Source organism: Neoarius graeffei, chromosome 22 (assembly GCF_027579695.1).
Source record: "Neoarius graeffei isolate fNeoGra1 chromosome 22, fNeoGra1.pri, whole genome shotgun sequence".
NCBI classification, from domain to species: Eukaryota; Metazoa; Chordata; class Actinopteri; order Siluriformes; family Ariidae; genus Neoarius; species Neoarius graeffei.
The window spans coordinates 12900425-12914335 of NC_083590.1; the positions used below are offsets into that span (position 1 = coordinate 12900425).

At 44.4% G+C, this 13911-nt stretch overlaps 1 protein-coding gene across 1 annotated transcript in view; it reads left to right on the forward strand.

Moving 5' to 3' along the window:
- The window catches only part of LOC132870649 (NACHT, LRR and PYD domains-containing protein 3-like), an 85279-nt gene that overhangs the window by 12304 nt on the left and 59064 nt on the right, over positions 1-13911 (forward strand). The window contains exons 4-7 of the mRNA XM_060904399.1: positions 1889-1939; positions 2179-3942; positions 5915-6109; positions 6569-6742. Coding sequence (XP_060760382.1) covers positions 1889-1939; positions 2179-3942; positions 5915-6109; positions 6569-6742 — 2184 coding nt within the window. The remainder of the gene's footprint in view (positions 1-1888; positions 1940-2178; positions 3943-5914; positions 6110-6568; positions 6743-13911) is intronic.

Genomic DNA, 13911 nt, shown 5'->3' on the forward strand with positions numbered 1-13911 from the left:
TTTGATATGTTGTCTGTTCTATTCTGAATACGATATCAGTTTTTGAGATTTGTAAATTATTGCATTCCGTTTTTATTTACAATTTGTACTTTGTCCCAACTTTTTTGGAATCGGGCTTGTAAATGCTAAAGCAAGAAATGCTAATACAAGCAAAAAGAACTGAAACGGCTGAAATTATGATCCATTATCTCATTCATCTTTTGATCTTGAATCCAAATGTCTCATTCTCATTATCTCTAGCCGCTTTATCCTGTTCTACAGGGTCGCAGGCAAGCTGGAGTCTATCCCAGCTGACTACAGGTGAAAGGCGGGGTACACCCTGGACAAGTCGCCAGGTCATCACAGGGCTGACACATAGACACAGACAACCATTCACACTCACAGTCACACCTACGGTCAATTTAGAGTCACCAGTTAACCTAACCTGCATGTCTTTGGACTGTGGGGGAAACCGGAGCACCTGGAGAAAACCCACGCGGACACGTGGAGAACATGCAAACTCCGCACAGAAAGGCCCTCGTCGGCCATGGGGCTCGAACCCAGACCTTCTTGCTGTGAGGTGACAGCGCTAACCACTACACCACCGTGCCGCCCCTGAATCCAAATGTCTTCATTGTAAATCAAAAACAAAAGAGCTGGCCTTGCTGTTCCAGTTGCTGAGTTGCATCCGACGTCACATCCACCTCATTAGATATGCAAAATGTGAAGTGGTGGTCAGAGCATTACTATCGCTGGGGTGCCTTGCTAGTCATTAAAAAGCCCGATGCTTGTGCTGTTTTGAGCTGTTTGAATCGAACACGGTTCCCCGTGAAGTGATAAAGGGTAAAAGACAAAAAGACAATGAGAAAGGTGGCTCTTAAACCTTTCGCTGTGATCAAAGGGAGCCGAGTCGAAGAACGCTTGAGTTTGCAGTGATCACTTGGCCAAAGGTTTGTAAATTCCTCTGATTTATTTAATTTGGATTCGCAAATCACTTTTCTCACTATTTTTCCATTATTTTGTGTTATTTTGAAGTTCAGGGGATGCTTCAGCCCTCTGATGTTTGTTTACTGTTTGATCATGGTTGCCATATTGTAAACTAACGCATATATAATATGTGTAATACGCAGATCTTTAAAGGGTATTCTGTGGATCTTTGTGAATGATTTACCTGGAAGAGAAGAGCAGGGAGGATTTGAGAATCAAGCCACTGTGGTTTGTTAACACTTGATACTAAACCTTGTAGTGTTCTAGCAACCATGGCGAAAATGTGTACAAAAAGCCCAAAAATGCTGTTTACCCAGGCATAAATGATACAGGATTTATCTTGTATTGTCCTGATCCCCAGATCTTTAACTCGGCTACATGGAAAAAGTTGTACTCCTCCATGCTCTTCTAGGTTTTCATCTGTGTGTCTATGTAGAGCGATGTCTGCAGCACCAGGTACTTTGAGATGCCTGGGAACTCAGTGAATGGATAATTTTCCAACTTGTAGGAAAAATCCTTCTTTGTCAACGTGTAAGGATCTAATCCCATTGCAAAGAGCAACTTTCTGAAGGTCTCTTGACCGTGCACTGGACTCGAAACTGTGAAAATAGTCAGAGACGGTTTCATTAGCTCTTCGCATAATGGCAGCCAGATTGAGTTGCTTTATCTGACCACCACTTCATTCACCAGAAGTAAACTCACAAGCAAAAGTCACTTGACTGAATACAACCTATACTTTTGGAGAGGACTGGAGAAAGAAAAAAACATGAGGAGCCGAAAATAAAAACGCCCCGAGTACTGTGTTCTCTAAATAATAACACGGTTGTCAGATTTCTTGCAGTAAAATTCAGACTAAAGCTGAGACTACAGTATGAAAGGGATGGAAGTTATTGTCTTTAAAAGTGACTATTTTTGTTCCCAGTGTTTTACAGAAGTCAGGGCATAGAAGAGAAAAGATCATCACAGATACAGGGTAAGATCAAACCCAACACCATGACTGTGACACTGACACACTGGAATTATAAACCTCTCTGCTGTTATTTCATAGAGACTGATTAGATTTTAGAAAACATACAGGAGAATAAAACAAATGCACAGTGAGAACATCATAAAGAACTATCTGTTGAAACCAGTCAGAAAAACTGTGATCTTAAACTCTAATAATTGGACCCCATGTCTCACCGTGTCTTTCTACTTCACCCTGTCACACAGACATGCCCCAGAATCTGCTGCTGGAAATGAAGTCCAGAAAAAGTTCAAATTAAATCTGATGAAGAAGTTTCAGTGTTTAAATGGAGTGATAATAAAGCAGGAAAACCGAGTGCTCCTGAATGAGATCTACACAGAGCTCTACATCACAGAGGGAGACAGTGGAGACGTCAATAAAGAACATGAAGTGAGACGGATCGAGGCAACGTCCAGGAGAAAAACAACAGAGGAAACACCAATCAAATGCAATGACATCTTTAAGCCCTTATATGAAGAAGATGAACCCATCGGAACTGTAGTGACGAAGGGAGTGGCTGGTATTGGAAAAACAGTCTCTGTGCAGAAGTTCATTGTGGACTGGGCTGAAGGGAAAGCAAATCAGGACGTCCACCTCATATTTCCACTTCCTTTCAGAGAGCTGAATCTGATGAAGGACCAAAAACTGAGTCTGATGGAGCTCCTTCATGTCTGTTTTAAAGAAACAAATGAAATGGAAATGTCCAGGTTGGAAAAGGTTCTGTTCATTTTTGATGGATTGGACGAGTATCGTTTCCCTCTGGATTTCCAGAACACAGTGAGAGTGTGTGATGTAACTGAATCAGCATCAGTGCATGTGTTGCTGGTGAACCTGATCAAAGGGAATTTGCTTCCCTCTGCTCTCATCTGGATCACCTCCCGACCAGCAGCAGCTGATCAAATCCCCTCTGAGTATGTCCACCGAGTCACAGAGGTACGAGGGTTCAATGACCCACAGAAGGAGGAGTACTTCAGGAAGAGGGTCAGTGATCAGAGCCTGGCTGAGAACATCATCACACACCTGAAGTCATTAAGAAGCCTCTATATCATGTGTCACATCCCAGTCTTCTGCTGGATTTCAGCCACTGTTCTAGAGAGAATGTTGGGTGAAGCAGAGAGTGGAGAGATCCCCAAGACTCTGACTCAAATGTACACACACTTCCTCATCATTCAGACAAACATCATCAGAGGAAAGTACTCAAAGAAACTGGAGAGTGATGAAGAAATGCTTCTCAACCTGGGAAAACTGGCTTTTCAGCAGCTGAAGAAAGGCAACCTGATCTTCTATGAGGAAGATCTGAGAGAGTGCGGCATTGATGTGACAGAAGCAGCAGTGTACTCAGGTGTGTGTACGCAGATCTTCAGAGAGGAGGTTGGGCTTCACCAGAGTCAAGTGTACTGCTTTGTTCATCTGAGCATTCAGGAGCATCTCGCAGCTCTGTATGTGCATCTGACCTTCATGAAGGAAAAGAGAAATGTTCTTGGACCGACTCTGAACAAGACAATTTCAGATGTACACAGTAGTGCTGTAGATCAGACCTTAAAAAGTCAGACTGGACATTTGGATCTGTTCCTCCGCTTTCTTCTGGGTCTCTCACTGGAGTCCAATCAGAAACTCTTACATGCCTTAGTAACACAGACAGGAAGTAGCTCTCAGAGCAAAGAGGAAACAGTTCAGTACATTAAAGAGAAGATCAGTGAAAATCTTCCAGCAGAAAAATCCATCAATCTGTTCCACTGTCTGAATGAACTGGGTGATGATTCTCTAGTGGAGGAAATCCAACACTACCTGAAATCTGGAAAACAAAGTAAACTCTCTCCTTCACAGTGGTCTGCTCTGGTGTTTGTGTTACTGACTTCAGCACAGGAGCTGGAGGAGTTTGACCTGAGTAAATATACCAGTACAGATAAGATAACAGATTGGGTTCTTGTGAAGGTGATGCCTGTGATTGCAGCATCCAGAAAAGCAATGTAAGTAAAGCTGAATATAACTGTTCTACTGTTCCACTGTTAGAAAGGGAGAAACTGAAAGCACTTTGACAAATCTGCACTTTAGGACAAAATCCACAACTCCATTACTCGAGTGAAAGTAAAGATCCTCCTGGTCAAATGTTACTCCAATACAAATGAAAGTTGTTCAGTCAAATTTTTACTTGAGTTACAGTGCTGGAGGATTTCTCATCTCATCTCATTATCTCTAGCCGCTTTATCCTTCTACAGGGTCGCAGGCAAGCTGGAGCCTATCCCAGCTGACTACGGGCGAAAGGCGGGGTACACCCTGGACAAGTCGCCAGGTCATCACAGGGCTGACACATAGACAACCATTCACACTCACACCTACGGTCAATTTAGAGTCACCAGTTAACCTAACCTGCATGTCTTTGGACTGTGGGGGAAACCGGAGCACCCGGAGGAAACCCACGCGGACACGGGGAGAACATGCAAACTCCACACAGAAAGGCCCTCACCGGCCCCGGGGCTCGAACCCAGGACCTTCTTGCTGTGAGGCGACAGCGCTAACCACTACACCACCATGCCGCCTGCTGGAGGATTTGCTTTTAAAAATACTTCAGTCTTCAAAAATACTTTTTCATGATTGTTTTTGTTTCCTTTTTAATATCAAGGTGTTGTTGGATTGTTGCCACGATGCATTTACAGAATCTAATGACTCAGAAACAACCTACTGAATGCAGTGATTTGTTTGTAGAGCTTGTAGAATAAAAAGCATGTAGAATATGATACAAAGGCTGTAGAAATGCCCATAGAAATACAATTGAATCGACAAAGGACAGTGTTTTAATGTTTTTTTTTATGTAACAGCCCCACCCTGCTGGCTAATGTTTACATCCCTCACCATGCTTTCTCAGGTTGGATGGGAAATTTGTGTAACAGTGATGAAGTTTGTTTGTGGTAAACAGACAAAACATTTAAAACCATACAAATCTTTCTTCATTTCAAAAATCTCAAACATGGACTTCAGATCTGGCCCTGGGTGCTCTGGTGAGGAGCCATCATTTTTATCTGCTGTAGTCATCATTACCATCATCACCACCACCAAGTTTAAACTGAACTGTTCAAAAAATGCAGCGAACACTTTTTGAACTTGATCATGGGAAGAGTTTACTGTTATTAGTTTTCTCCTGTCACGAACACAGCATATGGCCTCGCATTTTAGAAAAGAAATGAAAATTCATCTGCTGATTTGAAAACTATGCTTCAAAGTAACAAGTATCATGAGCATTCATAGAAATGTCCTGGAGTCAAGAGTCCAATATTTGTCCTTCAAATGTAGTGGAATATTGTTTTCCATTGACCTTCACACCTTTTGTTCTTTTCCCTGCTGTAGCTCTGTGATTTATTGATTTCAGGTCAGACAGGGAGAGACAACACACAGAGTGTAAGGGGAAGAACATGTCCAGTCTGTAAATTACTGGCACCAGCAACAAATAAGGAGCACCTGGGAACGAACACACACACACACACACACTTGGCTAACGAGCTCATCATGAGTATCTCCATAAAACTCCTTCAGCACTGGGCTGTGATCATTTCAGTCGCTCACTAATTAGAGAACAAATCAAATGTCTGATCTGTTCAGATAAATATGACTTTGCCTCGAACTCTGCCTGCTTCACCTAAACCTGACTTTTGAAACTCTTTTCCTTTCTCCTCTCATAAATATTTTAGATCAGACTCTTATTTCCCGATTTGGTGATCAGATTTGATGTTGAGTGTTTATCCCATGTGTCAGTGATGACGTGTGCAGCAGAAAACTCAAATCCGAACAGCTCGAACTGTGAATTCCTGTTACAGCATTTCAGTGTATTGTCGAGTCGGAGTTTGTACTTCTGTCATTTATGAAAATGAAATGGTGCAGTGAAAGATTTGAGGAACTGTTTGATAATTTGTGTGAGTTTATTAAGTATTATTTTATTTCCTTCAGGATCAGTTGTGATTCAATTAAATGGAGAAGCGCTGAAGCTCTGGTCTCAGTGCTCAACTCAGAAACCTCCAGTCTGAGAGAACTGCATCTGACTGTGAAGACACTGGATCTGACTGGGAATAAACTAGAAGACTCAGGAGTGAAGCATCTCTGTGCTGTACTGGAGAATCCTCACTGTAAACTGGAGACACTGAAGTAAGATCATCTCTCTGAGAGTCACAATAACTCACTACAGCAGCAGTTAATAGTTGTATACAGTCTTTTAAAATTTTCTGTAAAAGTAAAACATGCAGAACAAATATATTAGTCATGAAGTGATCATTTCTCAACAGAATCACTTTTACTTTCAAGGAATAATTAAAATGTGTTTATAATTAAATACGTGATCATTAAAAATCCAGACAAGCAGAGATAAATTCTACAAAACCTGACTCTTCACTTAAACCTTTAAATTATTGACTTTTTGCTGAATCATTTGCACCTCAAGTCAACTTAACGTCAATAACAGTGGTAATGTTTGAGTCATTATTAATAATAGCTTGTGATTGGTGAAGAGAATAGAGACAGTCCAACATGAGAGACATCATCTTCACAACCACTATTACACCAAGATGAAAATCTGTTAATGAAGTGTGTGTCATTGTGTCTCTGCAGGTTGTGTGGTTGTGGTGTCTCAGATGAAGGCTGTGCTGCTCTGAGTTCAGCTCTGAGATCAAACCCCTCACACCTTAGAGAACTGAATCTGTCTAATAATAATCTGGGAGACTCAGGAGTGAAGCGTCTCTGTGCTGTACTGGAGAATCCTCACTGTAAACTGGAGATACTGGGGTAAGATCATCTCTCACACGGGCTGAATGAAACGAGGCAGTGAGCCGTATTTTGTCCTTCAGTCTTTAGGCCACTCATTTTTTATTTTCTGGTTGACGGATTTTTCAGGTCAAATTGTGTGATGTAGGGCGAAATAAGAAAAAAAATAAGGCTACAAGATTGAAAAAAATATTATTTTATTTAAATGAAAAAAAATGTTTTGGAGGAAAAAATAATAATAATGCACTTAAAATTTTTGGCTCTCTTGTTGAAATTAATTAACCCCAAATATATGTACTAGTCTACCAAAAGAAGTTTCCAGTTGAAATATTGACATGTGTTCATATTAATGAAACAAATGCAAAATCAATTTAGGTATACATTTATAAGAAGGAAAACGTTTCCTTGTGAGGTCAACTTCCATATATGCTGTAGCTGTAGGACTCCACACAATACAAAACTGGAGAGACCTTATAATTCCATGAGAAGTGATATTACACGTTCCGGGGAAAGAGTAAACATACCCTACCTTAACCTACTGTTCCATCCACTTCACCTCATTCACAACCACGTCTCTTCTCTCCTTGTCATTTGGCAAAATGGTTTGAAGTTATGCGTACCTAGTCCCCTCCTGTCACTTTGAACTGCTCCTCCTATGTCTAAATACCTCAACCTACTCATCGCTTTGTCTACCTCTTCCTCAGCATTCCACTTCTTACCAGTGCGCACCTCTGGAGGGTCCTCTCGAATGGCCTGGTCCTTTGAGTACCTTAACATCATTACTGTTCTCACCTTACCCACCTTATACTCCTCAAAAATGGATGCAAGAGGTAGTTCTAGTTGACCGCCCTTCCCACACAGTGCTGTTATTAAGCTGTCTTGGAAGTCCGAGCCATTTCTGTATATAAACACTGCATCTCTGCTCAATCCGCTCAACCCTTGAAGCTGCAACCTCATACATCATAAGGGGCCACATCAGTCTCGGGTACAGTCCAAACTGAAGACACCACACCTTGAACTTTCCAGGTAGTTTAGTCTTACAGTTAGGTCCATAAATATTTGGACAGAGGCAATATTTTTCTAATTTTGGTTCTGTACATTACCACAATGAATTGTGAACAAAACAATTCAGATGCAGTTGAAGTTCAGACTTTCAGCTTTAATTCAGTGGGTTGAACAAAATGATTGCATAAAAATGTGAGGAACTAAAGCATTTTTTTAAACACAATCCCTTCATTTCAGGGGCTCAAAAGTAATTGGACAAATTAAATAATTGTAAATAAAATTGTTCATTTCTAATACTTGATTGAAAACCCTTTGTTGGCAATGACTGCCTGAAGTCTTGAACTCATGGACATCACCAGACGCTGTGTTTCCTCCTTTTTAATGCTCTGCCAGGCCTTTACTGCAGTGGTTTTCAGTTTCTGTTTGTTTGTGGGCCTTTCTGTCTGAAGTTTAATAAGTGAAATGCATGCTCAATTGGGTTGAGATCAGGTGACTGACTTGGCCATTCAAGAATATTCCACTTCTTTGCTTTAATAAACTCCTGGGTTGCTTTGGCTTTATGTTTTGGGTCATTGTCCATCTGTATTATGAAACGCCGACCAATCAGTTTGGCTGGATTTGAGCACACAGTATGTCTCTGAATACCTCAGAATTCATCCGGCTGCTTCTGTCCTGTGTCACATCATCAATAAACACGAGTGACCCAGTGCCACTGGCAGCCATGCATGCCCAAGCCATCACACTGCCTCCGGCGTGTTTTACAGATGATGTGGTATGCTTTGGATCATTAGCTGTACCACGCCTTCGCCATACTTTTTTCTTTCCATCATTCTGGTAGAGGTTGATCTTGGTTTCATCTGTCCAAAGAATGTTCTTCCAGAACTGTGCTGGCTTTTTTAGATGTTTTTAGCAAAGTCCAATCTAGCCTTTTTATTCTTGAGGCTTATGAGTGGCTTGCACTGTGCAGTGAACCCTCTGTATTTACTTTCATGCAGTCTTCTCTTTATGGTAGATTTGGTTATTGATATGCCTACCTCCTGGAGAGTGTTGTTCACTTGGTTGGCTGTTGTGAAGGGGTTTCTCTTCACCATGGAAATTATTCTGCGATCATCCACTACTGTTGTTTTCTGTGAGTGTCCAGGTCTTTTTACATTGATGAGTTCACCAGTGCTTTCTTTCTTTCTCAGGATGTACCAAACTGTAGATTTTGCCACTCCTAATATTGTAGCAATTTCTCGGATGGGTTTTTTCTGTTTTTGCAGCTTAAGGATGGCTTGTTTCACCTGCATGGACAGCTCCTTTAACCACATGTTTTCTTCACAGCAAAATCTTCCATATGCAAGCACCACACCTCAAATCAACTCCAGGCCTTTTATCTGCTTAATTGAGAATGACATAACGAAGGAATTTCCCACACCTACCCATGAAATAGCCTTTGAGTCAATTGTCCAATTACTTTTGGTCCCTTTAAAAACAGGGTGGCACATGTTAAGGAGCTGAAACTCCTAAACCCTTCATCCAATTTTAATGTGGATACCCTCAAATGAAAGCTGAAAGTCTGGACTTTATGTCCATGTCCATTATATAACTATAACTTGAATATGTTTCAGTAAACAGGTAAAAAAACAAAATTTGTGTCAGTGTCCAAATATATATGGACCTAACTGTATAAATATTCCTCAGGCCTTCCTCTGCCTGGTTCAGGATCTCTACTCCTTGGTGACGGTCACTCAGTGTGCCCTTGTACAACCTGCCTAGACTCTTCACCGGTTGTTCTCTCACAGTGGGAATAATGTCTCCAGCTACTGAGAAGTGAATCTCTTTCTGTTTTCCCTTTACAAATGAACAACTCCTCGACTTCTTAGCCTTAAACTTCATCCTCGACCAGGTAACCAGTTCCTCTAGCTTTTCTAAGATCTGATGTGCTGCGTTCGTAGACTTTACAAGCACAGTGATATCATCCATAAATGCTCTCAATGGTGTTCTTAACAGAGCAATGTCGGCCTTTGTTGATTTTAATATCATTTCCATGACTAAGACAAACAAAATTACCGATACAGTACATCCAGCTGCTATTCCCACCTCTAGCCTTTGCCAATCAGTCGTAAAATCATCTGTTGTGAAACACATCCGAAAGTTGTTGTAGTACTGCATCAGCATTGCTTTCACTGGTTCTGGGAACCAGAAATTTTCCATTGCCATCTCGATCAGACTGTGAGGCACAGAACCATATGCATTCGCTAAGTCCAACCAAATCACAGTCAAATCTCCCTTTGATGCTTTTGCTTCCTGTATTGCACCCCAGATTGCAAATGCATGCTTCACACAACCAGGTATACCTGGAATTCCAGCCTTCTGCACTGACTTGTTCACATGTCCAGAGAAACAGCGTTCGTGCTTCCGCGTGCTGCGCTTGGAGGAGGTCAGCCAGCCAGCCGTTCGCGTTTGGCCAACAACTCCGGGACACCTGCTGGCAGTGGTTGAGGACAGACAACCACAATGCCAAGGGAATTATCAACCTGGTGACACTGGAACAGTTCATCACGCAACTTCCAGAAGGAGCGGCGAAGTGGGTCCAGTGTCATCACCCGGTGTTGCTGGATCAAGCCATCGAGCTGGTAGAGGACCACATGGCGGCAGTTCCAATGGCAGGACGACATGCTTCCCTTTCTCCTTTTTCCTCTCTCTCCCTCTCCCTCTGCTTCCTGTCCTCACCCTGTTCCCCCACCGTGGAGGCGGGGGCTGGCTCCCCCCCAGCTGGCCTGATGCACCTGTGGAGTCCTCCCGTTTGCACCTTCCTTGTCTGTGTCTTCTCCCCCCCGGTGAGTGATGTCCGTAACACCAGTGCAGAGGGAGAGCCTGGGCCGGTGTGCTGGCACTACGGGGAGCCGGGACATCTCCAAAATTAGTGCTCCGTGATGGACGTGGGCATGGTGGTCCGGGTCCCCGACATGCCAGAAACCGCCCTGGATTGGGCCAGAGTGTAACACATACCGGTAAGTGTACAAGGGGATATGTATCAGGCTTTGGTGGATTCCGGCTGTAACCAGACCTCAATCCACCAAAGCCTGGTGCAAGGTGAGGCATTGGGAAGAACACAAGTGGTGAAGGTATTGTGTGTGCATGGGGAATGTTCACAACTACCGTTTAGTGTCTGTCCACATTCTATTTCGGGGAGAAAAGCATAGTGTAAAGGCGGTGGTTAATCCTCGTCTCACCCACTTGCTGATTTTGGGGACTGATTGGCCAGGATTTAAAGAGTTAATGGAACACATAGTAGGAAGTGGGTCCTGCAGTTATACGTCTCGGGAAGATCCCGGACTAGCATTGGCGGGAGAAACTGTCACAGAGCCGTCTATGTCAGCACCATGTCAACACCCCGCCCCTCCTCCCTCTCTCGGGGATTCCCTTGAGGATTTCCCATTAGAGCAGTCACGAGATGCTGTTTCTCTGTACATGTAAATGAGTCAGTGCAGAAGGCTGGAATTCCAGGTATACCTGGTTGTGTGGAGCATGCATTTTCAATCTGGGGTGCAATACAGGAAGCAAAAACATCAAAGGGAGATTTGACTGTGATTTGGTTGGACTTAACGAATGCATATGGTTCTGTGCCTCACAGTCTGCGCTTGGAAGCCAGCCGGCCGTTCGCATTTGGCCAACAACTCTGGGACACCTGCTGGCGGTGGTTGAGGACAGACAACCGCAATGCCAAGGGAATTATCGACCTGGTGACACTGGAACAGTTCATCACGCAACTTCCAGAAGGAGCGGCGAAGTGGGTCCAGTGTCATCACTCGGTGTTGCTGGATCAAGCCATCGAGCTGGCCAGGCACTTGGGGCAGGATAAAACACTAGCCCGAATAATGGCCCGGTTCTGTTGGCCAGGGATTTGCGGGGATGTCTGTTGGTGGTGTGCAGCGTGCCGCGAATGCCAACTAGTAAATCCCACAGCCACTCCAAAAGCCCCCTTTGCACCCTCTCCCTTTGATTGAGACCCCTTTTGAGAGAATCGGGATGGATCTCATCAGGCCATTACATTGGTCAGCACGGGGATATTGCTTTATTTTAGTTCTGGTGGACGGGGTAGGGCATTGCAAATTTACCACCTCAATCTGTTAAAACGCTGGAATGAGAAGGTCCCCGTGGCGTTGGTGTTGGTAGTTCCAGAGAAGGCAGAGCTGAGGCCAGAGGTACAAAAAAAATTGACATCTCCAACCACTTCTCCACAAGGGACCGACCACCTCTCGCCAGCCCAACTCACAGAGGTGGCCCAGTTACAGAAGGAATTTTCCAACATGTTTTCGCCCCTGCCTGGCCACACCCACCTCATAGATTACCACATTGAGACGCCCCTGGGGGTGGTAGTGTGCAGCTGCCCTTACCACCTGCCCAAACACACAAAAAAAGGTGGTCCAGGATTAACTCAAGGCCATGCTCGAAATGGGCATAATCGAGGAGTCCCACAGTGACTGGAGCAGCCCGGTGGTCTTGGTACCCAAGGCTGACGGGTCGGTCCGGTTCTGTGTGGACTATAGAAAGGTCAATGCAGTGTCTAAATTTGACACATATCTAATGCCTCGCATTGATGAGCTGCTCAATCAATTAGGCACTTATCGTTTTTACTCAACACTGGATTTAACGAAGGGATATTGGCAGATCCCCCTTAACTCCTCTATCCCAAGAGAAAATGGCCTTTTCCACACCATTTGGGTTACACCAATTTGTCACACTTCCTTTTGGGTTGTTTGGGGCTCCCGCGACGTTCCAGCGGCTCATGGACAGGGTTCTCCGCCCTCACGCTGCCTACGTGGCCGTGTACCTAGACGATATCATCATCTATAGTAACGATTGGCCGTGGCACCTCGAACACCTTAGGGCCGTCCTAAAGTCACTGAGGCGTGCGGGTCTCTCAGCTAACCCGAAAAAGTGTGCAATTGGGTGGGTGGAAGTATGGTATCTGGGTTTCCACTTGGGTCATGGGCAGGTGCGTCCCCAAATTAACAAGACTGCAGCGATTGCGGCTTGCCTGAGGCCCAAGACCAAACAGGGGGTAAGACAGTTCCTGGGGCTGGGAGGCTACTATCATAGGTTCATACCTAATTATTCGGACATCACGAGCCTGCTGACTGATCTCACTAAAAAGGGAGCACCAGATCCGGTCCAGTGGATGGAGCAATGCCAACAGGCTTTCTCTAAGGTAAAGGCTGCACTGTGTGGGGGGCCACTTTTACACTCCCCTGACTTTTCTTTTCCCTTTTTTTTTTTTTTACAGACAGATACATCAGGCAGGGGCTGGGGGCCGTTCTGTCCCAGAAGGTGGAGGGAAAGGAATGCCCTGTGCTGTACATTAACCGGAAGTTGTCAATGCGTGAAAGCAAGTACAGCACGATAGAGTGCCTGGCTATCAAGCGGGTGGTCCTCGCCCTCCGGTACTACCTTCTGGGATGCCCTTTCAGCTTCTGTTTGGACCACGCACCCCTCCAGTAGCTCCACCGCATGAAGGATGCCAACGCGCGGATCACCCGTTGGTATCTTGCCCTCCAGCTGTTCAAATTCGAGGTGGTCTACAGGCTGGGGGTGCAGATGGTGGTGGCGTACTTCCTGTCCCGTCGGGGGGAGTCCGCTGCAGGCCGGAAGGCACCCCAGCCTGAGTCGGGCGGTGGGGGTATGTGGCAGTGGGGGCGTGGCCGAGCATCAGTTTGTGAATGGAGGGCAGAGTAAGGCGAGTGGCCAAATCGCTACACCTGTTGTCAGTTAATGTGTGTCTGTGTCAGGGCTTTAAATTAGCACCCGCCCACCCGCCAAATGCGGGTAAAATTCGGCTTTGGCAGGTAATAACTTTAGTCCCACTAGCCACTTTGGCGGGTGGTTTATTCTGTGGTATGACAATATATTTTAATTGTAGTTTTCTCTGAAGGCATCTGATATAATAAACGCATTGCAATGTAATATTACGTGCCTACAACTCCCATGAGCACCTGCATAAACATTCAGACAACATGTTAGAAGTGTTTAGAACGTTCGTTAATGGCTCAGATAAAATCAGTGATACGGTAACCTGCGGTTAATGAACGAAGTAATAAAGTTGCTGACGACTGACAAGCGCACTATGTGGCGGCATATAGCTGGAGTTTCAAACCCTGCTGCTCAGGGAAAAAGGGGCAGAGATGATCAGGGCCGGAGCA